At 57.0% G+C, this 22203-nt stretch overlaps 4 protein-coding genes across 4 annotated transcripts; all 4 read right to left on the reverse strand.

Moving 5' to 3' along the window:
- Positions 1-726: 726 nt before the first annotated feature.
- On the reverse strand, positions 727-5684 carry MYCTH_2301994 (uncharacterized protein). Its single transcript, XM_003661942.1, has one exon. It carries the CDS (start codon positions 5529-5531, stop codon positions 849-851), a length of 4683 nt encoding a protein of 1560 aa, XP_003661990.1. The 5' UTR covers positions 5532-5684; the 3' UTR covers positions 727-848.
- Positions 5685-7230: 1546 nt separating this feature from the next.
- Positions 7231-8889, reverse strand: MYCTH_2109230 (uncharacterized protein; the record flags this gene model as incomplete). The annotated part of the gene is made up of 7 exons (XM_003661943.1): positions 7231-7294; positions 7494-7614; positions 7671-7715; positions 7967-8100; positions 8205-8262; positions 8310-8433; positions 8674-8889. 7 exons carry the CDS (start codon positions 8887-8889, stop codon positions 7231-7233), a joined length of 762 nt encoding a protein of 253 aa, XP_003661991.1.
- A 3662-nt stretch (positions 8890-12551) lies between these two features.
- MYCTH_2301997 (uncharacterized protein) lies at positions 12552-14071 on the reverse strand. Its single transcript, XM_003661944.1, has 2 exons — positions 13705-14071; positions 12552-13465 (listed from the first exon to the last, which is right to left on the reverse strand). The coding sequence occupies exons 1-2, from the start codon at positions 13844-13846 to the stop codon at positions 12621-12623; spliced, it is 987 nt and encodes a 328-aa protein (XP_003661992.1). The 5' UTR covers positions 13847-14071; the 3' UTR covers positions 12552-12620.
- Positions 14072-14802: 731 nt separating this feature from the next.
- On the reverse strand, positions 14803-21411 carry MYCTH_2301998 (uncharacterized protein). The gene is made up of 3 exons (XM_003661945.1): positions 21050-21411; positions 17443-20814; positions 14803-17388 (listed from the first exon to the last, which is right to left on the reverse strand). Exons 2-3 carry the CDS (start codon positions 20746-20748, stop codon positions 14866-14868), a joined length of 5829 nt encoding a protein of 1942 aa, XP_003661993.1. The 5' UTR covers positions 20749-20814; positions 21050-21411; the 3' UTR covers positions 14803-14865.
- Between the last annotated feature and the right edge of the window lie 792 nt (positions 21412-22203).

The raw sequence follows: 22203 nt of genomic DNA on the forward strand, positions 1-22203 counted from the left end.
TCTTCCCAGAACACAGCATCGTGCCTGCCCGTAGCTTCATACAACTCTTGATTCTGATTTTCATCATTCACTCATACTAATCATTCACATCGCTCCATGCTCCGTTCCTCCCCATCCCCGGAATAACCCAACCTACACCCAACCGGTAAAAGGAAGAAGGAGGATGGGAAGGGGGGGATATCTCCAGGATGCTCACTCGCTCGTCAACAGCAGTACCAAGACCCGACAAAATAAACACATACATGCTTCCAACGCCATTCATCCCCCTTCGTGTCATGGTTCATAGTCTCTCTCATCCGGAGCTTCCCAGCGGAAACGAAATAAACAAGAATCCAAAAAATGTAAATCCCATCAAGCCAAACCCAGCCAGCGGATTCCTGCCGTATTATCAAATGTCCTCCCCTGGATGACCTATTATAGAATTGAAGTGAAATATGACGGAATAAATGTATGCAAATATTAAATCTGTCCCGATTGGTGCCTGTCGATTAGGGGTGGGTTGGCGGAAGAAGCGAAGGATCGAGACGGGCTGCTCGAGCTCCGTTCTCGCCACTGTATTACCGGCTCGCGCCTTGGGTGGTAATGCAAGTCGTCATCGCCGTTAAAAGAAAAAGAAAAAGAAAACTGAAACAGTAAAATGATGATCGTTGATACCCTCGGGCTCGCGCCCTCTTGGTCTTTCGTGCATTGCAAAAGTCGCCGGATCCCGTATGTCTGTTCGCACATACTATTTTTTTCCGTTCGTTGGTACCAATTGTTCGCGAGAAACCATTCCTCCTCCGCCGCGAGGAAGAAACTGAAATCGGACATCGAATATCGGGAGGAAGCAAAGAGAAAAGGGGTCGTGGTCAAATGCTCGCCACCCGTGCCCTCCCATCCGGCACCCTGGCATGGCACACCATCAGTTTCAAACTGGTCCCCCACTCCTCGCACTCGGCGAGCAGCGCTTTGTCCCTCCAGATGCTGCCTCTCGAGGACGGGCCGATCCCCGGTGCCACTGCGCTCTCGTAGCACCGGCTGTACCACCACCTCCCGACCTTGGCCACCGACTGCGCGATGCTCTCGTCCGCGACCGGGCTGTCATCGTTGATCATCTCCGGTAGGCTGCGCTCGTCCTTCTTGGGCTTCGTCTTGGTCCTGGTCCTCTCCGGAGCAGCAGCGGCAACGCTATTGGAGTCCCTCCTCTTCAAACTGGCCTCGCTGACCGGCGACCGGGCAATCGTGCTAGCCACGGGAACGCCGACCCTGCACGTCTTGATGTCGACGAATCCGCGCCTGCCGATCAGGCGGAGGATGAGATCAGAGGTCGACGCGAGGCTGATGTCGGGCGCGCTGGCGTGGATGCGTTCCTTGAGGCGGCGGATCGTGCGGCGGCAGCGGTTGCCCATGTTGTTCAAGTCGGCGTCGAGGATAGAGAGCTCAATGTACCCACCCGGCTTGAGGACGCGGCGGGCTTCTGAGATGATGTTGCGGTAGTGGCTCTCGGGCGCAGCGGCGGGGAAGCGGAAGACGACTGCGGTGAAGCTTTGCGCGCCAAAGGGGAATTTGGCGGTGTGGGAAAGGTACTGAACCTGGTGGTGATTCGGAGGGCTGAGTGGAATGGAGGATTCGTTCCGGTGCTCGGCTGGAAGGGGAGCGCGGGGCGAGAGATTGAAGAAGGTAGCGGCTGGGTATGTTTCGGCGGCGTAGAAGGACCAGTCGTCGTTCCCTAGGCCGTCGATCACAAGGATGGAGGGCCGTTTGAGCGAGCCAACGTCGGAGACCAGCTCGTCTCGGACGGGACTGAAGAGAACGTGGCCAAATGTGAGCCACTTGCTGACAGTCATGGAGCCTACCCGCAGGTTGACTTGGGACAATGGAGAATTGTCTTCTGAGCACTGAGTGCTGCTGCTGCTGGCATTGGACCTCCGAGTTGGGCGGGAAGAGGAGCAGCTGTCTCTCTTCGTGAACACTGCCTCGTCTCTTGGCTGCATCGGATTCGAGCGGCCTGCCTCGTTGTCCTGGCTGGAAGGGGTGTCGGCGGCGACCATGGAGTTCTTCGGCGTCGGCTCGTAGTCGAGCATCCGCTTGACCTCCAGAGCGATCTCTGACCCGTTGATGCTTAGCGATTGTGGATGTTCCATCCCCGACCGCAAGGTTTGGACCAAGCTCGGCAGGGCAGGCGGGCTGAGCGTGGGCGATTCCAGACTTGGTTCGATCCGCTTCTTGCCCGCAGAACCATCGAGTTTCAGCGGCTTCGGCCAGGACGGTGCTTGGAAGGTTGACAACCTGATTGTGTCCTCCCCGAGGAGGTCGTTATACTCGTCCCAAATCTCATCTTCAGCAAGCGGGGCGTTAGGAGACGGCACTATTGCGGTAGCATCAGAGTAGTTCATAAGCCTCCCTGAGCTGCTGGAAGAGGTCGTTGTCGCGCACTGCGAGTCCTTGCGGGGTGAGAAGGCAAGAAATTCCTGTCCGGGTTGGTCGGAAGCCGGAGGCACTAATTTCGGTATACCATGTATCAGCGCTGAGAAGTTTGACTCGTTTGCCGACGTTGGATTGTCACGAGAGTGCTCTAGTGTGGAAGGCTCCGGGGGGCTTGGGCCTTTCGCAACCGACTCTCCATTCTTGGGTTCGAGCGTCACCGGTGGCCTCTGGGCACCGAGCCTGTTAAACGGCCGCGAGAAGCTCTTGGGGGAGGTCTGATTCCCTCGTGCGTTGACAACTTTAGGGATGCGGCCAACCCGATGAAGTCTGCTGGGGCGGCTTTGGGCTTGAAGGGCAGGCTGCTGAACCGGTGCAGGCTCTGGCCTTGACTTCGATGGGACTGGTGAGGTGGTTGGAACTTGAAAGGCTCTCTCTGAAGCTGCGGGTGGCTGGGCTTCGGGTTGCTGAAGGGTTGCCACGTTCGGCGCTACTTGTTCAGAGGCGGACGGTCTCCTGCTTCCCGTATGTTCCACATCGGGCACCTCGGGGGTTGTGATGGCGATGCCCCTGGCTTCGCGGAGCACTTCCTCCAGGTCGACCGGATCGGAATCGTCCTGCTCTGAGGGATCCATTATGGCGTAAAACGCGACAGATTTACTCGGCACAACCTGGACCGTAGCAGGCACAGTTGCGGTCCTCTCCGACTTCTTTTCGGCAGGCTTTTGGCCGCGCGAGCGGCCAAAAAGGTTCCATTTTCGAGGAGATCGGGCTCGCCTCCTCAGCTTATTTGGTCCGGAAGTGATTGTCGTGGTAGGCGATTCGGCCGCTGTCACGGCTGGCCCGGCGGGAGGATCAAACATGGAGTCGTCAGACATGATGCTAGCATCCAGGCTGGCCATTGAGGGCGACGCAACATGGGGCTGCGTGACGATCGGTCTGGGTAGCCTTGGGGCTTCCTCTTCGCCGGATTTCAGCCGCTGCAAAGATCTTCTCAAAGCAATAGTCGGTTTCATCGCGACGGCCTCGGAATCGCTGCTCTCTGACGGACGCCGACCGCCCAGCGAAGGGCTCGGCGCAACGTTGCGGGGAAATGGTGACGGAGCGAGGGTCTTGTAGGGTGCCTCGCGAGATGAGAGCGAGACTTGGGAGCCATTCCGAGAATCGATGCTGGGCCGCCTCACGGCAGAGCTCTGGTTACTCTCAACGCGGGTTAGCTCCGAGCTAGCGTTCCTATTCTCAACCACTTCGCCGCCAGCAATGATGACGGGCGCCATTCTTTCCCTCAGAAACCGATCGTGGGACAGGCTAGCTAGGCTTTCCTGCGACGACATGGTCCCGGGAATCACGCGAGCAACGTTCGTGACACTATTGCTCCTCCGGCGCACCGAGCCCAGCCTTCCGTAGCCCTCATGGCCAGTTCCAGCCGCTGGCCCTTTCCTCGTGGGTTTGTCCTTCTTTTGCTGTTGGCCAGGCTCGGGGTGCGTCTTTGTCCGTCGGCCGAAGATGGGAAATCGAGTCTTGAGAGTCGAGGATACGCTAGGGCTCGGCGTCCGCGCCGGCCGCGCCGGCTCTTGCTTGTATGTACTCCCCACATCATGGCAGACGGCAGGCCTGGGAGCCGGGAAGGGCTCCTTGCCTTGCGCCCGCGTAGCGGAGTGGTTCGGCGCGTCCGAGCATGATGTGGAGAGGGGTGGCCGACTTGCCGCGCCGGGAGCCAGAAGACCGCTCTGCCGTCTTTCCGGCAGGGAGGCCGATGACAAGTTGCTGTGAACGACGGGCATAGATTGTCCGATGTGGGCGTGGAGGTCGGGAGTACCATCGCGACTGGGTCGTCGAGGTGGGGCCGGTATGGACGAGGCGGAATGTGCTCCCGGTTGCACAGGTTGGGGCCGGGAACTAGAGGTGGACTTCACAGCAGGCGGTGAGGACGCTTCCGGTTGAGCGGCCTTGAGCGTGTCATTGGGCGGGCCGCCCAGTTCATCGCGACTCTCCTGAAACACCCGAGACGACTTTCGAGGCGGCGGGCTCGGCGGTCGGTGCGACGATCCTTTGGTTTTCTTCCTCTCCTTTGCGCCGCTTTCAGCACGAACAGTCGAATTGGAGGACGACGAGGTTGACAACTCCTTAACAACGGCCAATCCCCGCGGGTCAGAAGCGCTTACCGGCCCTGTTTCGTTTGAGAGACTGCCGGCTCTCCTTCGAGTGACAGGAGGCCTGCTCAGGGCCTGATCTGCTTGTCGTGCCCTTGTCCCGGACGGCGGTATCCGAATTGGGGCTACTAAGCCTGGAGAATGTGACGAAATGGAGGTTGGGGTGGTGTCACGGCTGTATGGCCCCGGCCCCGGTGACTCCGACCACCTGGTGGATGGACTGCCGCTGAAGGTGCTGGGCTGGCTGCTCGTCCCGGAGAAGAGGGGGGTTGGGGGAGGGAGGTCGTTGGTGGCAAGGCGGGACGGCTGGTTGGAACTGGGACTCTCGGACCGTGGCGGCTTAACGTCCCGGTACCTGTCCAGTTCGGGATATATCGTCACCGTGTGCGCCTTTGTCATGGGAATCTCAACCTGCTGAGCCGTCCGGATTTCCATGGGGCTCTGGGCCAACTCGCGGTCGAGATCAAGGGGGTCGAGAGGCGTTTGGGAACGAGGGTTCGATTCGGATGAGGCCGTCCCAGTCGAGTCATTTTGGGAAGCGACACGGTTGTTGGATGTGTCTTGCGATAAACCGGAACGTTTCCTCCGTAGGACGTTTCGAGGCTTCAAATTAGGGGTTGGGAGCCTGCTGGAGGTCGGGGCGGATGAGGATGGCCCTTGCGCATCTCGCACCGCTACGCCGCTCGTGCTGCCGATGGAAGTCCGGGAGCGTGGCGGCTGAGCAGCGAGGGACTGTTGTGGCAGGCCACCAGACGGTCGTCTATGAGAAGAAGGCTGCGGCAGTCGGCTGGATAAATTCGGTTGCGGTATCGTCCTCGACGGTTGGTGACTCGGTCCGGCCGCCCTTTTAGCCATCCATCCGGGCTTCAACTTGGACTCTTCCTCGGAGGCTTCCGCGCCGATCCCGGGATCTCTTGGCCCCGCAATACCCGACCAGCCCAATGCTTGCGGTCCCGGCCTCCGAGACGCCATCATGGTCCTGTATCGACTTGAGGAAACTTATACGCCTCCACCATAATCGTCGAATCGAGATTCGACTACTTAGTGACCTACAACCATTAGGGAGGGCAAATGTAGGAATGAACACAGAGTTGCCGCTTAGCAAAAGTTAGCTCGGGTCCAGCTAGGTCAGTGGCGAGGAAGTCATGGGGTGTGCAACCTTGGGCCGCGTAGCGGAAAGCTTAGGCTTGGTCAGATGCCGAGAAATCGACTACCAGGTTCGGAGGCACGCGCTGAAGATTGCCTCGGCGACCATGTATAAGCCTTATAGGTAAATCAGAGGCCCAGAGACAAAGGAGTTTTTTCCGGGGTAAGCTTGTCCAGTCTCCTGGTGGTCCAGCCGTGGGAATGGACAAGGGGTCGTAGCTCCCCTCCTAATACCAGGGAGGAGAAGCAGTACGATCCTGATGAACCAGGCAGAATCGCCAAAAGAAAGAGGTAAGAAGGAAGAAAGAAATATCCCAAAAAAAGAAGGAGAGGGTACGAAAGTGACAAAGTGTCTCCAGGTCTTCGATTCAAAATATCAGCCAAAACCCTAGTAGGCCAAGAGAGGGGGGTGGAGGGGTAAAAGCGGGAGGGTGTGTGGGAGGGTGTGCGGTGCAGGTATCACACACGCGTGTGGAAGAGTGGGGAGGGCGGCAACAAGCGCTGACGCCGTCGTGGGTCTACTGTGTCGTTGGATTGGATTACCCTTTCGATATAATCCGTACTCTCAGCAATTTGAACGTAGAGAAGTGAAGTGTAAGAGTTTGTGGAACGGCGGCCAGAGCGGAGCGTAGGGGCCTCGCGCCTCCTGATAACGACAACAAGAACTGGAGAACGTGCAGGAGAAGAATGAGGGAGAAGGGACGCGGGCTAAAGAAAAGACGTAGAGGTAGCTACTTTAGGTCTCAACGGAGCAGCGGGAAGGTACCTTCAAGTCCCCGTCGGGAGCGTACTAGTATACAAAATACATCAGGTACAGACAGGAGATGATGGGAGCCCTCCCGCCAACGAAGAGCCATATGGGGAAGAAAAAAAATTGAATGCATATACGCTTGTATCTCCATGCTACGACTAACATCAACTGTTGGTTGAAGTGGCGTAGCGATCTCGTCCGAGGCCGCGCGCAGACCAGAGCAGCAGACGACGTTGGAAAAGTCATGTGGGCTTCAGTGCAAAGAACAGGGCAGGGGGATGCAGGGCGATTGGGCGGGAAGATGCAGGCGGATGAATCGAACAGGCAGGCTAACAACTGAGTCATCCATAGAAACGGCGATACGGGAAGACCAGAGAAGGAGCGGCAAGCCACTTGACGGGGTAAGGCGAGCCATGCAGTTGCAGTGCAGCGACAGTGCAGTACCTGGGAAGCTGCGAATGATCGAGGCAACCAGCGGCAGGAGGTAGTAAAGCGGTGCGAATGGTGGGATGCCCGGAAGTGGGGACAGGATAAGCGCGGCCCGGTGGAGCCCGCGAGCTTTTGGGGCAGGGCGGGCGCGGAGCAGAAAACTGGAGCCACTCAGGGTCGGCGTTCGCCTGGGCCCTCAAGCTCCGTTTGCGGGCCCTGCTGTGCATTTACTAGTACACTAACTACGTGCCTGTCAGGGCGGTTTCGTTGCTGCTCGCCACTGGCGCTGCGCCGCGATGCACGCAAGACAGCCCTGGATGCTGCAGGAGGCGCATACCCTATGAGGGCTCAAAAGGCACATTTTGAGGTGTCATTGGGCAGCAGACCCTCGACGCCCAGCGCGGGAATCTTGCTGCATTCGGTACTCCATACATCCTGAGCAAGTTCAGATCAGAAGAAACCTCTTCACGGTTTCGCGGTCATCTCCGGTGTCGGTCAGCGTTGTTGGATCGTCAATGCCGTAAAAAAGAAGAGAGACCAACAATAGGGAGAAGAGCTTCATAAGGTATGATTTCCCGCTCTCTGACGGGCACAAGAGTCGGAATACATACTTGGGTACACTAAAAGCGGCCCAAGACGGGATGTCCATTGCCACCCCCGTGCCGGGCTTTTGCGGTGCCAACGGCAGCGATTGAGCGGTGCATGTGGGGCGATGTCTCGGGTACACTCCCACTAGCGTAATACAGTAATATTTCGTGCAACTATGTAACTACATACCAAATACCTACTACGGAGTAGTGGTGTACACTTGGACTTTGAGCCTTGCACAGGATCTGGAGGTTAAGTCGAGACTACGCTGTCATCAGCTATATGATTCCGCATATTATTAATCCCGTAGGCGAGCCGTATAGCTCGTCATTAGGCGGTAGAAGAGAGACACGATGTCCGTCGCGCAATGCTGGAGTTTTCCTGCCTCGGGAGATGATCCATGACGACGATCCGGACGCTAAGGATTGTTTCGGGAAGGTCCCGTTTACATACTCCGTAAACTACACCACAACGAATATACCATTACAGTACGTACGAACCCCTATAATGCGGGGATCCACGAGGTCGAGACTGAAGGGAACGCTACTGAACGAACTGCTCAACCGGTCGGGTTGATCAATGGGCAGTGCATCCCCGAGGGCGGGCGTCCTTGGCACGTACTTGAATGTACTGTACATACAATACATAACTACATGTATACCTGTCTCGAGGGGACAGCGGAAGATTGATCTGGATGGGGCATTGCAATTTGCCGAACGCGCTCTAAGACGCACGAGATGATTTCTTCCATCTTCCTTGGGGATGGAGAAGGATTGAACGAGTGGCCACTATCTCAGAGTCGTCCTCGTAGCGTCAGTTAACCCCCAGTGCCACCCTACCCACGAGCAGGGTGTGGTCGTGAACTCTAGTCGAACCGCCGCGGTACAGAGGTTTGCCCTGCCATTCGTTGGCCGAGGGGTGGTTGCTCGTTTGCCCCGGGGCGGCGGCCAGCTTAAAAGTCGCCTAGATTTTCTGATTGGCAGAAACACTCGGATTTCTGACCAACCAAAAGCGCTTGTCATCGCGATCAATCACGAGAGCATTGAATTTTCTCCCACCAGAGGCTCCTTTTTTTCCTGCTGGATTCGGCAACGTGCATGAGGTCCTAATACACGAACCTCCAAAGAGACTCCTTCCCCCGAATTGCTTAACATCAACCTCCTCCTGATCGACTCGATCTTGCTGCATGCATGCATGTCTCACCCAGACATGCGAAGCATCTGCAAGACCGCGTAGTGTCCTCGCGGAGGGTGTGCTGCTCTGCTCTCTGGGTGGTCCACCAATCGACACGAGATCGACAGGCGTTGAGCGGAGGATGGATTGGCCGCATTTGCAGACGGGGTGAATGACGCCAGTTCGGCTGCTCGGTGACGGACAAGCTGCCTGCGGGCCCAAGTCCCTGCAGAGGAAGACTTGCATCTTGCTTTGAAAGTACACTACGTCGTATCGGAGATCTCGGCAGCTGAGAACAACGAGAGCATCAAGGAAAGAGGTTCGTGTAAGCCTGCCAAGCTGGGCAAGGCGGAATCCAACGAGCTCTGCAGGTTGCAAAACAGGATCGGGCAACGTCCACCGGTAACAACCCATGCTGACGGTTTTGCCGACGGTGAGCGGCTCCGATCGGCCTTTTTTTTCCCTTGCAGCACCGGCTCGTTGGGTCGCGCAAGTGTGGCGAGTTCGCAGCCCGGGGGGGGCCGCATCGCCAACAGCACATTGAAAGAGAGTTTCGCGAATCTGCATGCTCCGCCACAGCCCGGATCTCTGGGTCTAGCGCATACCCCGGCGCTGCTGAGGCTGGTTGACGTGGCTCAACTAAATGGTGGATCGTCACTGGCTGCCTCCGAAAACAACGTCGCCATCGCGTATCGCCCGTCATTCCTGCAGTACCTAGGTGTATAGTGGTTGATGCGTAAGCGGCCGAAGCAATTGCCTCACCGTAAAAAAAAAATTCAAACGAGGATGCTTCTAGATATTGGCCGGTACCGTATTCATTACACTACACTATGTGGTTGCGATATTCAATGGAGGCTCCAACCATGTGTGTAGGCGCTTCCTTTGGTGGGTTAGCGCCAGGGCCGTGTCGCGCCAAGCTCAGAGTAACAAGGCTTGTCCCTGATGCAGCAGCGGCGTGGCAATTTTGATTGGCTGTTCATTGGCAAGCCGACAAACAAACCCAAGTTCGATCTGTTCTTGGGAGTCCTCAGAAGATGGTGTGCAGCAGTCTCCAACGTCACCTTCTTTGGATGATGGTATTGGTATTTTTGCGACGCTTGTCCATGGCGTCGCCTAGCAGAGCTGAACGCGGCATCTTGACGCATCACCTTCTTGGCTGAGATTGCAGATAAACCGTCAATCAGGAGTCGTCGCGCAGAATCATCGACGCCGTAATTGTTTCTTACACGTGACCGGAACTGGAAACGCAGAACGCAGAACCCAGAACGCCATAGGGCAGGCAACAAGGAATCTGACGCAGACACACTCAAGTGGAGGTAAGGTAGGTAGGTACCTTATGTACATACCTGTCCGGCACCTGTACGGATTACGACTCTGAGTACACAGGTACGTTGCCCGGAACCATCATCAGCTGTCGGACAAGAGCGCTGGGAGCGACAAAAACGGCAAAATTTTGTGTGCTGCCTGCCCTCATTTCTGCCAACGTGCAGGTTGCAATGCAGTACATGCATCGAAACTCGAGATGGAACAAACATGCTCTGATCTACAAGCCTGGGCAGTTTGCTCAACCAGATAGTCTTGGCCTTCTCATCTCCACTCGACCATCTCGGTCTGGTATGACGGGACCGCGCACGTGTACACTAGCTTGCCTCCGAAGCCGTTGAGCCCAACTCTTATCCCCTGATTGAAAGGGATCCCGGGAATTCCCTGCCTGGTACACTTCAGTACATGATCCACAGCGCCCTCGGGTAGCCACATACCGAGGATGACGGCGAGTGATCTGCTAGTGCCGCTTACACTACGACCCCTGAATGATTGTTAGCTCGGGACTTCCCCCACATATATATACCAAATACAGGCACGATTTGCAAGCCACTAGAACGCAAAGAGCCAATCAAACCCACCCACTTCAGCCAGTCAACCTATATCGGTACAACAAACTGGCGATCAATGCCGTCAGCCGTATCTAATCTAACTACCAAAACCACCAAAAAGTAAAGAAAATCAGCAAAATCAGCAACATCTACAGCTTTAAAAACAACGCGCGCGCGAAGCCAAATGAATGCGAGATGCCAGAAAAAAATCAGCTGTGGCGCGTAATCAGCCAGATCAGCCTAATAGCTATATAAGCCCTCTTCTCTCCTATTTATAGCTTTTGCTGAAGTTAGTCCATTCGATGACTTGGCGGTTATAGGCGGTCATGTATAATGATAGGGGATATACCAGGTACTAACTATAACTCCTTTTTGCGGCTATTTTGTATATATGTTTAGGTATCATTTTTGTCTTTCTAAGTATAGTTATACCGCTATAGTAGTAAATTGATTGGCTTTGTAACCCTTGTCTGGCCCACTAAAAGTACCAAGCTAACGAACTTTCAGGGGGGGGATTGTACACCTTGCCCCCCTATTCCCTGCTCCCGTTCCTCCTTCCCGCGGACAACACCGGGCAGTCCTTGTCTTTGTCTTGTGGCTAGCATCTTAGCATGGTCAGCAAGGACCGTCCCGGCCCGTGTCCGGACTAGCTCAAGCACCACACGCTGAGAGAGAGACAATGTTTCCAGCAGCATTTCCATGCCGGAACTGTTTCCCCCTTTCTTTTCCGTGTCTCCGATGGCGACAGGTCTTCCTCCGAAGAGGGGAAAACAGGAGATCAAGTGACCGGAAAGGCATGCAGGAGTGCGGCATGACGCGACCTATGACCGTGGCCGACAACAGACATAGCCCCCCTTTTCAGCCGAGAGCGGGACAGGAGGCTGCCGGGCTACATGAGGAGAAGAGGGGCTGACTGGCCGGCCGTATCTGTTCTATTCTACCGCCTATCTGGCCTATCAGCCCATCTTACCAGGACCATTCCCGCACCTTCATTGAGTTAGGACGTGCGACTCGGACTGTGTCAGAATTTCTGATATTGCCCCCTTCCTCCCCTCCCCCCCAATGCCCGCATCTCTCAACCGGGAACACCCCCGGTCCACCACACCATCCCCCTTTAGCGTCGTCAATCCTGGCTGCACTACATCCTCGACTATCCAACCGCCGCGAATATTCTCCACAATGTGATACGTTGGGAAGGGGGGCATTTGTTGTTAATTGGACCTGCCATTGAACTGTTATTTTAATTCCCACGTCTCCCGGCGCTCAGGCCCCTTGACTTACTCGCCCTTCTCTTCACGTTGTTGTTCCCTGCCGTGGACCGGGACGAGTAGATAGTACCATTGAGATCATACGAACCCTCGGGCAATGAAAACGGAATTAAGCCCATCGTCTTCCTATGTGGTGCCGGGTTAACGTTATCTTAGCAATACCCCCCATGTTTGCTCGTCGGCACTGGCTAGGTAGTTGCTGCCACAGGATCTCCAACGAGCCGCAATATCATCCACCCTCTCTATAGGAGCAAAAGTCAGAGATTGCGGAGGCCAACTAAAACACACTATTTTGTCGGATTGGCCCGTCGATATCTCGCCTGATCAGCCTCAGCCCCATTGGCACCAATGAACTGGAGAAACTCGGCTGCAGTACTGCGGGTATGTAATAGTTTAACTACACAGAAGCTCGCGGTTCCTATCCCCATCCCTGTCCCCTGCCTGTATCCCGGACCAGAAATCGTTTTCAATATTCCCCCATCTGTTCACCTTTGAGATATGTTTCTCACCAATCACCAACAAAGTTGCGAGGAACATCGGGCCAAATAGCCCAAGAAACATAAAGGGTCAACTGGATCCTCCCCCCCAGGGGTCCGATGAGAAGAGCAGGAGGCGAAGCGTAGTTGATTCGTTGGTAGGCCCCAAAGCTGGCCTTCGCGACCCACCAGTCCTCCCGTTTCCGAAAGGGTCCGATGATGACCAACCGGGGCGACCAAAAAAAAAAAAAAAAAAAAAAAAAAAAAAAAAAAAACAGAAAAAAAAAAAAAAAAACAGCGTGAGTTTGTGATGATCTGTCAGACCCTGACCGACCGACCGACCGACCGACAAACCGACCTCAAGATGAAGCAGCAGTGGTAGTAGTAGTAGCAGTAGTAGCGGCGAACCTCTTCGCCCTCGCTTCCATCTTTGCCTTCTCCACGGGGTCCACAGCGACAGGAGCGGGCGCCTTATTCCCTCCTTTTTGCGCACCACCTCCCTTTCCCCCGCCGCCGCCGCCGCCGCCTTGCCTCCTGCCGCCGACCCCCCTCCCGCCTCGCCGGTGATGATTCCTCCCACCACCACCACCACCACTGCCGCCGCCGCCGCCGCCGCCGCCGCGGTTGGCCCGCTTGCCGCCGCGCTCATAGTCATCCTCCTTGGCGGCAGCGCCGCGTTTGCGCGGGCGGTCGGGCAGCGCGCTGTCGAGCGCCGAGACGGCGTCGCTGGGCAGGCCGAAGCGGGCGGCGCGCGCGGCCTTCTTGGCCTCTTCCGACAGCTGCTGGTTGTCCGCGGCGACGGTGCCGAAGCGGGCGGCCCGCGCCGCGCGCTTCTCGGCCTCCGACTTGGCGTCGGTCGGCGGCAGGTTCTGCGAGAAGACCGGCTTGCTGCTCTCGTCCTTGCCGGCGCCCTCGCCTTGGGCCGGCGCCGCGGCCGCGGCCGCGCCCCCTGCGCTAGCAGCGGCCGGCTTGTCGCCATCCTGGGTTGGTTTGGCCGTCGTCGTCGTGGTGGTGGCGTCGCCCCCTTCAGCGGCGGTGGTCTCGGATGTCTTGGTGGGCGCCGGTGCCGGAGCGGCGTCGCTCTTTGTCTCCGTTGCCGTGGGCACGGCTGCGGCGGGCTTCTCGGCTGCAGCGTCTTTTTTGGTGGACGGCAGGTCGTCATCCTCGTAGTCGATCTCGTCCTCGGCAGGGGGCTGCTTGGAGTCTACCAAAAAAAAGGGGGGGGGAGGGTGGAGGCGAGCAGAGTCAGCGCAGGGCTCGTTTCATGGGAAATGTTAAAGCGGCGACAGCGCGAGTCGCACGAATTCCAATTGCCCGAATCAACCAGAAAAAAAAATAAAACAAGGTGTTCGATTCATCCGGGGAGAGCCGCCGCGACAGAGCGGCGGGTGCATGGAAGAGTGCTGCGGCCAAGTCGCCGATTGAGGAAGTGGGAAATCTTACCGGCCGCGCTCTCGGCTGCCTTCTGCTTGTCATTCTCTGTGAGTCGGGCTATGAGATCGGCTTTGTTGCCGGTATGAGGAAGGCCCCGTTCCACGAGCAGCTTTTTCAGCTCGGGAACCTTCATGGCGTTGTAGTCGGCCATTTCGGGAGGCGATCGCGCTATTGCAGCGCAGGACGACCGAGTTAGACGGGGATTCTGGTCGATTTGTAATTCGCGCGATGTCGGAAAAACGGGGATGCCGTTCGATGCGCGAAATGTCGGGAAAGTCGTAGGTTGACAAGGAAGGGAAGTCGGAGAGGTGTGTGGTCGCGCAAGGAAACGCGTCGTTGCATCAGAGGACCGGATGCTTTTGTTCCAGAATAGGAATGGTAGGCTAGACTGACTAGGGGCTAAACAAAGTACGGATCCGTACTGCGTATCGGTCAATAGTTACTATGTAAGGTATTGTCCGTGCATTCCCAAGGTGGCACTTGAGGCCGCACATGCTTACGCATCCGGACTCTCGTTACCTATTGCTCTGCGCGGCGAAACCAGTGCGCTAAAAGGTCTGACTCTGCAGTACGGACTACATAGTAATGCGCAGGAAGAAAAACACAAAACTGTGTAGCAACCATTCCATGACGTCGACACCGGCGCATAATAAGAGTGCTCTCACAGATGTCAACCGACGACTACCGTAGCCGACGAAAAGTCAAGCTGACAGAAAAAAAAACTAAAAAACTACCCATCCGCTATAATTAATGCAACCCATGACATCAACTCCATCGCCAGAGAAGGGGTATAGTGATGATGGTAAGTAACAAAGGAGAGAAGCAAGAATTATGGGGAACAAAGGCAAAAAAATATTCCAGCGCCCTCCACATGAATCCCATCAACATCCGAAACCAAAGAATCGCCAGAACTCCCCGACCTTCCTACCACAACCAAGCTGTGCCCGTTTCCAGCCCCGCAGCACCACCATCATGGAGTTATGCATCTATCTATCTATGCTGCCTCTCCATTCACCCCAGTTGAAATACAAAGGAAAAGAATAAGAAGTATAGCCCTGCTTCTTGTAGCGTGTGACATGATAAAAAGAAAGGGGAAAAAAAAAGAGAGAGAGAGAGGAAAGAAAGAAAAACACCTAAGCAAGGTCTTGCAAGAGTGCCCCGAAGATCTAGCTAGCCCATCATCAGCCCCGGCACCTCGGTGGTCAAGAGCTGCATGATCCACGCGGCCTGCTGCCCGCTCTTGCACTGGAAGCACCACTTGGTCACCCTGCCTGCGATCGCGCCGCTCCTCGGCGCCACGCCCACGTTGCCCTCCTCGTCCCTCAGGTTCTCCCACACGCTGCACATGATCCCCTTGTTCCCCAGCATGGTGAAGCACTTGGACCCCAGCACGGCGTCCAGCAGGATCAGCGGGCGGTCCGCCTTCTTCCTGGTCGCGTGCGTGACGATGATGCGCTTCTCGAGCCCGTGGTACAGGGGCAGCTCCTGGCGCACCCCCGGCGGCGGGCGGCTGATGTGCAGGATGCAGTCGCCCTTGTCCAGCCACCGGTTGTTCTGCACGTTGAGGTGGCAGCGGATCTCGAGCGGCTGGTCCGGCGAGAAGGGCTTGGCGAACCCAGTGCTCCAGCGGCTGTGGCTGCCCGAGTTGGAGAGGGAGACGGAACCGCTGCGCGGTGGCGTGATGGAGCCCGACCCGGAGCCGGACGCGGAGCTGGAGGTGTAGAGGCTGCCACCGCCGCCGCCGCTGCCCGGGATTGGTGCCGAGCTGGGGCGTTGCCTATCGAGGGTGGACTCGTCGATGTCATACGAATCGTTGTTACCTCCACCCATGAGGCGCCGGAGGAAGCTGGCTGCTGAAATCGTAGTCGATACGCTGCCTTGGGAGACGCTGGGGGCTCGGGTGGACGCGCGGTAGCTGTTCTTACGTCCAAGCCAGCCGCGTCGACGGCTGGAGCTGTCGCCATCCGCGCTCCCGTCGCCGAATGACGACTGCATCTGCCCGAACGATCGTACGCGTGCTTCTTCGCTGAGCTGGATGTATCGAGCATTGTTCATCCGACTGTAGTGAACAGCCTCGTACAAATCTTTGGCCTGGTTTTGGCTTGACATACGGAAACGGAACATGCTGGCCTGGATCTTCAGCCGCGACCCTGGCGACGCCGGGCTGCGGACCTCGAGATCGAGCGCAGTGCTGCGGCGGATCATCACCACCGGTGTCAGAACCAGAGCAATAAGTGGAACAATGGTTCCGGCGTCCTTGTCCCTGTTATCGACCTCGGACGTGCCCGAAGACTGCAAGGAGTATGCTTGACGGTCTGAGTGCTCTTGGGCGATGTGATGCACCTCCATGCAACCGGGATGAACAATGATGGATGCTGGCTGACCGTTGTTGATGTCTTTCCAGATCCCTTTTCTGCTGGACCAGTACGATACTGTGGCGACAAACTTCTGCACCGGCTTCTCCGCTCCCGCATCGTCTCCAGGCTGTGCCTGAGACGCCGAATGGGATGGCGTGATACTATTATCCGAAGCATCAGACTCCTCAGGGGCTGCCGCAGGTTCCTTGGTGCTGTATCCCGGTATGGTGTCGGGCACATCGTCTTCGTCCAGCTCGTCGCTGGACGATTGTGATGACTCGGATTCGTCGTCGCTCACGGCGCTTGAGCTGTCGGACGAGATATCGGATGGGTGATACTCGTGTTTCAGCGGGGATGACATGCGGCGCTTGAGTCGACCGTGAGGGCCCGAGTCCACTGGGGGAGCAAGCATGCCAGGGCTCTTGGGGCCGAGAGTGCGGTGAACGGGTGGTGGGGGCGCCCCGTCCTCTCGGAAGGGTGTACTGTTGGGCGGCGGTCTCACAATCTTGGGCACCTCATCGGGTTGCTGTTCCCACGAGAATGACCGTCTCTTACCCTCTTCAGAACGGTCCGAAACCTTGTCTTGCCTGGGGAGGGCCCTGGGCGGTGGTGACCGAGAATCGTCAGACGGGCGTGTGTGATGCTCGGACGGCGTCTTCGGTCTCTCTGTTTCGGACGAGCCCCGGGTAGACGTGCTTCGTCTTCGCTCGCCGACTGGGACATCACCCGCAGCCGACTTGGGAGATGCTGATCCTAGCACCATGCTGGAAGGCCTGGTTCGCGTCGCAGGTGGCAGAGGGTGGCTCCCCAGAACACGCAGCCAGTAGTCGATCTGCTCCTCGCTGTTTGTTGAGAGCTTGAGAAGCTCGAACCATTCGATTCCGTTATGAGTCCCCCGGATCATGGCAATTAGAGACTCGTCGTCATCACCCCGTCGGCCAGAAATGTATTGCCGGGGTACCGGAGGAAATAGTAACCACGATCGGGTGCCGTCTCCAAGCTCCCTGATCAAGATGTCTCCCTTGTCGCTGGGAACGGACGGTCTATCCCTAAAAATCAGTTCGACTTGGCATCCCAACCGCTGGCCGCTCGAATGATTCAAATCAAGTGAGAACACGTCCAATGCGGCAACTTGCCGCGCCGGATTGATCATTACCCCTTCGAGCGGAAGTAGGTTCCGAAGGTCTCGACAGCGAGACGTGTCGGTGTTGTTTGCATCTTCATCCATCATCCGAGCGGTTTCCTCTCGGTGTCGCTTGCGAGCCTTCTCCTGAAGGCCCGTGAAGACTGCCAGCAACCGTTCGGTTTCAGGGCTCTCGGTCACTGCCACGGCAGCCTTTATGGCGCATGTCAGCAAGAGTCAGGACAGAAGCGCAAGAGATCAACCTACCCTGAGGAACTTGACCATCCTCTTCACCCGGATCAGGGGTCGCTTGAGTAAAAATGCGACATCCACGCGCTCTCCGTCCTCTCCAATGACGTCGCCGTCCTCATTCCGAGGAAGCGCGTTCAGGAGCGAGTCGTCATCATCGAACTTGCCGTGTTTGGGCGCGAGATTGATGATCAAACCCTGGAAACCGAGCCTCCAAACGTCCAAATAATGGTCATAAGCCGGCGACACCTGCTCCATAAATGCGAGCAGCTCGGATATCTCGGCGAGGGGAACTCGTCGGTGGAAGTCCCTCAACTTCTCCAGCGCCATGCCCATGCTGACCACCGACTTGGCCGTAGCATCCGGCATGGTGTCGCGGGCATCGCCGTTCATGATATCCCTCAACAGCACGGGAATGACACCGTCAACTAGAGCCTTCAGTTCCCTTCCATAAAGGTGCTCGTCGTCAGCAAATTCATCCAGCAGCTCATCGGCCCTGCTCTTGTTCGCTCTGCTCGGCCTCCGGTGGAGGCTGCGCGACGAATTAACGCTCTTCGACCGACTGGGGGGCACCGATTGACCGTTATCTGGCAGCGAAAGCACGGACACGAGATCCGAATGCTTCGTAAGACGTCTTTTAAGTCCCGGCTTCTGGCTCTTCTGTCTCGAGATATCCGTCGATTTCGTAAAGGCCGTAGTCTGTGTGATGGTCGTTTTGGAGACATCGGAGTGCGCCTCCGAGCTGACGGTGCTGGATTCTGCTGACACGATTGTCGACAGCTCGTGGGCGCCATTTGTCGGCGGTCTCCTCCGCTGGGGTCCCTGGCTGGAGAGGTCTGACGAAATGGTCGAATCATATGCTGATGACGATGAGTAGTACGTTGAGGAGTATTCGGATGGGGGGCTCTTGCGGAAGTTGGTCGACTCATCCTTTCTAGCATCGTAATAGTCGCTCTCGGGGTCGTTGTCAGCTTCGTAGCTTGGGTATATCGTGGGCGGCAGTTTATGGCCGCCAGACTCGCCCCGGAAAGCTTCCCTAAGCAGCTCTCGGAATGGCTTCTTGGCACCTGTCTCTGCTGGAGACGCCGCTTTCCTAGTTGCTCGCCTCCGTTTCAGCCCGGTCGAGGGAGTAGGGGGTGTCTTGGCTTTTTTCGGCGTTGAATCGCTCTCTTCTTGCTGCGCATCGGAGCTTGACTGCGAACTAGAGCTTCCAGCTGCGGCGGTGTCGGCTGTCTCCCTCGTCCCCCTCGTTTCCCTCGTTTCCCTCGTTTCCCGCGTCTCCCTCGTCTCCCTTGTCTCTCTTGTCTCTCTTGGACGGTTCTCAGAAGGCCGTTTTGATGGCGGAGATTCTGGACTATCCGGCTTTGGGTCTGTAGCTGGCGCTGGCGCTGGCGATGGCGCTGGCTTCGATGATCGAGATAATGGTTCCCGTGCCTCCGCCGGCGCTTTGCTTGCCGGTTCCTGAGAAGTTGGTGAAGTGGCGGCTGCTTCGACAAACGGGTCAACGGTGTCGTTCAACCACGACTCGATGCTCTGCGGCTTGTTGGTCACGACAGGCTTCGGAGGCTCAGCCATCTCTTGAATGATGTCCTTGGCGCCTGTTACGACCTTCTTGAACACCTTGGGCACCGCCTTAAAGCTCGGGTTCCGTTGTGCCTTCGGCCTCTTGGTGCTGCTGTTCCGCGCATCGGCTCCCAGTGGTAGGTCTAGCACACTGAATGCAGAATATCCAAACGGAATCTCCGCAAGTGACTTGTTTCCCAGGACAGTTGGTGGAGCGATCTCAGACTCGTCATCAGAACCTACGTGCGGAGGTATTTGGTGCTCGGTAGTATCAGACTCCAGAGATCGACTTTCCGGAGGTTCGACGGTTCGGACGACGGGGTTGGGACTGTGACCGTGACTTTTGCGCTTGGAGTGCCGCTTCGAAACCTTCCTTTTGGTAGGAGTTTCAGGCGCCGTCTGAGCTCCCTTTTCAACCTCAATCACGTCGTGGGAATCTGGAGATCGAGCTCGGCTTGGACTGGCGCTCCTAACGCTTCTCTCCGAGGGCGGCCTGGGTGACGAAGAACGGACAGGTGGCTCGTCGACGGGCGCCTGCACGTTTGACCGGTCCTTGGTACCATCATCTGGAAGGGGACTGTCGATAGGCCGGACTCGGATGCCGTCGTCTGGTATCTTGGTCTCAACGGGTTGCACCCGGATGCCATCATCGAGCGGCTCCTTTTCCGTCTTGCGTACCGGAGTCACCCGGATGCCGTCGTCCGTATCGGGCTTTGGCTTCCTCGGTTTTATCGGCTTTACCCGAATACCGTCGTCGGCGGGTGGCGGTTTCGGGGATGCCCTAGTTCCCGGATCTGAAGCGACTACGCTTGGGGCATCTTCTTCGACTGTTACTGTCGCACCAGATTTTCTATGGCGATAATGTTTCACCTTGGCTGGCGGGGGTTCAGGGACCTCAACCCTTTGCACCCAATCTCTGATCTTGCTCTGCACACTCGGGTTCTGTGCTGTTCGCTGCAAGAAGTCCTTGGGTAAGCCGGGCGCAGGAACCGCCTGGGGTTTCGTTCCCGTCGGTCCGTTTCGAGGCGGGCTCCGCCCTTTCTTTCCCTTCATCCAGTTGTCGTCACTCACGATCCTCTTCTTCGGCGCCGATCTGACTGCGGGCGGTTTGCTGGAAGTACCCCCACCCGCGGGTGGTTTCTCTTTCTCCGTCTCGTCGCCGTCTCCGCCATCCCGGTTCTCCTTGTCCTCGGATTGATCTGGTTTGGCCTTCTTCTTCTTTGGCTTCTGCCGCATCCTGATACGCAGCCGGTCCTCCTCTGTCACGCTCTCGGGGGGGAGGTGGGCGGCGACCTCGGTTGGTTCGCTGGCCACGTCCTCGGCGTGCGGGACGCCGCCACCTTCCTGCATCATGGCTGCCGCGCTCGCCTTCTGCCATGCTTTGACCCGCTCCCTCACGCCCCCGGGCTGCTGAATCCTGCGCACGGCCGCCGCACGCATTTCCCGACGCAGCTCCTCCCGGACGTTAGCGGCATCTGCCGCCATGCTTTTGCGCCGCTGCTTGATGGCCTCGCGCTGGGCAGCCACCCGCGCTGGCGACTGACGGCCGAGGAGGAAGTCGTTTAGTAGGCTCGGCTCGGGCTTCTTCTTGTGGGACGAGCCATTGCCGGGAGCCGCTGGCGCGCTCTTAGGGGTTGCAGCGGCCGGGGCCGACGCCCGTTTATTTGTCGGTGTCGTCGCATTGGCATGTTTGGCCGTCGCGGTGCGCCGTGGTGTTTGTGGGTTGGCTGGCCGTGTTTCGTCGTGGGTCGTTGGTGACATGGTTCTGGAGGTCGACAGCAGGAGTGACTCGGTCAGTTACCTTCATTGCCCCCCCACCAAGCACTCCTACTCCCATGTAGTTTGTTAGCTGGTCTTGTTTTTCTTCTTTCTTTTTTTTTTCCTGTAGAGAGTGACAGGCCGTTGAAAACTGAAACTTTCTTATTGATTGACGGAGCATCCACCCATAGCGGTCTCCGAACCTGGTGCAACTGCCAATCGGGTGCTGCATGTCCTTGGAGTCGGGGCCGCCGTTTCGGGGGACAGTCAACAAACAATAACCAGGGTAACGGGGCTAACTCACCTAGGTGAAGCGCATGTGTAATTGCCGAACGATCTTCGCTTTTAGATCCGATCTGTCCACGACCACGCCCACGAGAGCAAAAGAGCTCTTTCTCAATTTTAACCACAGACACCGTGGTCTTGCAATTGAGCCGAGTCGGTGGTGGCGTTGCGCCGTGGGCAGAAAAAGGCGGAAAGGGCTCCCGCGACAGTCTGGCCAAAAGCTTGGAATGCGCCGGTTCTACAGAGGACTGTGCATGTATGACGACGGGTTACTGCAGCAAGTTCCGCTGAAAGCAGGCGCTCTAGGTTGTGCGACCACGGGCGACTCCGAAAGGTGCCCACGAGACGGAGAAGGTTAACCACGTCGTTGTACTGTAGTTATGCTTTGGAGACCATTTGCAGAGTTGGCGGACTAGATTCGAGACCCGCGCCGCATGGGCAATGTCGGAAAGCCTTGCATCCTTCGTCGAGAGACAGCGCCGCAGGAAGGTCCAGCTCCAGGCCTCTCTCAATGACGATAAGAAACATTGGCCGCAGACCCAGAAGGTAAGCTAGGTAACAAGTACTGTGTAAACAACTGAGGAATTGGCCCCACCACCACACCTTCCCACCCGCCGCTATCCGTACTCTGTGGTCACTTCCCTGTTCCCTGGTTCTCGGCCCCATTGAAGCTTCCAGCAAGGATCCCGGGCCAATCACCGCCGAGGGCCCAGTCCAGGCTCCTGCAGCCACTGCAGCCCGCTGGCCAGGTGCGGCAACCACCAAGCTGTCAGCTGCACAAGTCGAGCGACACGAGGGAAAGCTCTCGAGTTGCGCATCGGCGCAGCCACTTGATTTCTCTTGGCAACCCTCGGACTTCCCCTGCCGCCTCTGCGTTGTTGCAATTGCTCCCACCCAGAGTGATCATGCAGGCAGAAGAATGAGACATGTGCGGGACACGCTGGGAACTGATGTGCATTACGAAGGGTGCGGAATTTCCATGCATCGCACGAAGAGTATAATCCGTAAGGTAAGGTATATAAAGTATGGTTAGCATGTACCCATGTATGTATATATACAGGTACATACAACAACTACGCCATAGTTTCCCGTCGAGTATACTGCAAGTATGAACACGTCGAATGTGGGATCCGGCAATGTCAAATGTCTAAACAACATCTCTCACCGCAACTG

This window comes from Thermothelomyces thermophilus, chromosome 2 (assembly GCF_000226095.1).
Source record: "Thermothelomyces thermophilus ATCC 42464 chromosome 2, complete sequence".
Taxonomy (NCBI): domain Eukaryota; kingdom Fungi; phylum Ascomycota; class Sordariomycetes; order Sordariales; family Chaetomiaceae; genus Thermothelomyces; species Thermothelomyces thermophilus.

What these genes read in the sequence shown, in the direction of transcription:
- MYCTH_2301994 (XM_003661942.1), bottom strand. Translation starts at nt 5,531, where the DNA reads ATGATGGCGTCTCGGAGGCCGGGACCGCAAGCATTGGGCTGGTCGGGT.
- MYCTH_2301998 (XM_003661945.1), bottom strand. Translation starts at nt 20,748, where the DNA reads ATGTCACCAACGACCCACGACGAAACACGGCCAGCCAACCCACAAACA. An exon ending in GGATGGTCAAGTTCCTCAGG is followed by an intron (nt 17,389 to 17,442) that starts GTAGGTTGATCT and finishes TGCGCCATAAAG; the next exon opens with GCTGCCGTGGCAGTGACCGA.
- MYCTH_2301997 (XM_003661944.1), bottom strand. Translation starts at nt 13,846, where the DNA reads ATGGCCGACTACAACGCCATGAAGGTTCCCGAGCTGAAAAAGCTGCTC. An exon ending in GGCAGCCGAGAGCGCGGCCG is followed by an intron (nt 13,466 to 13,704) that starts GTAAGATTTCCC and finishes TTTTTTTGGTAG; the next exon opens with ACTCCAAGCAGCCCCCTGCC.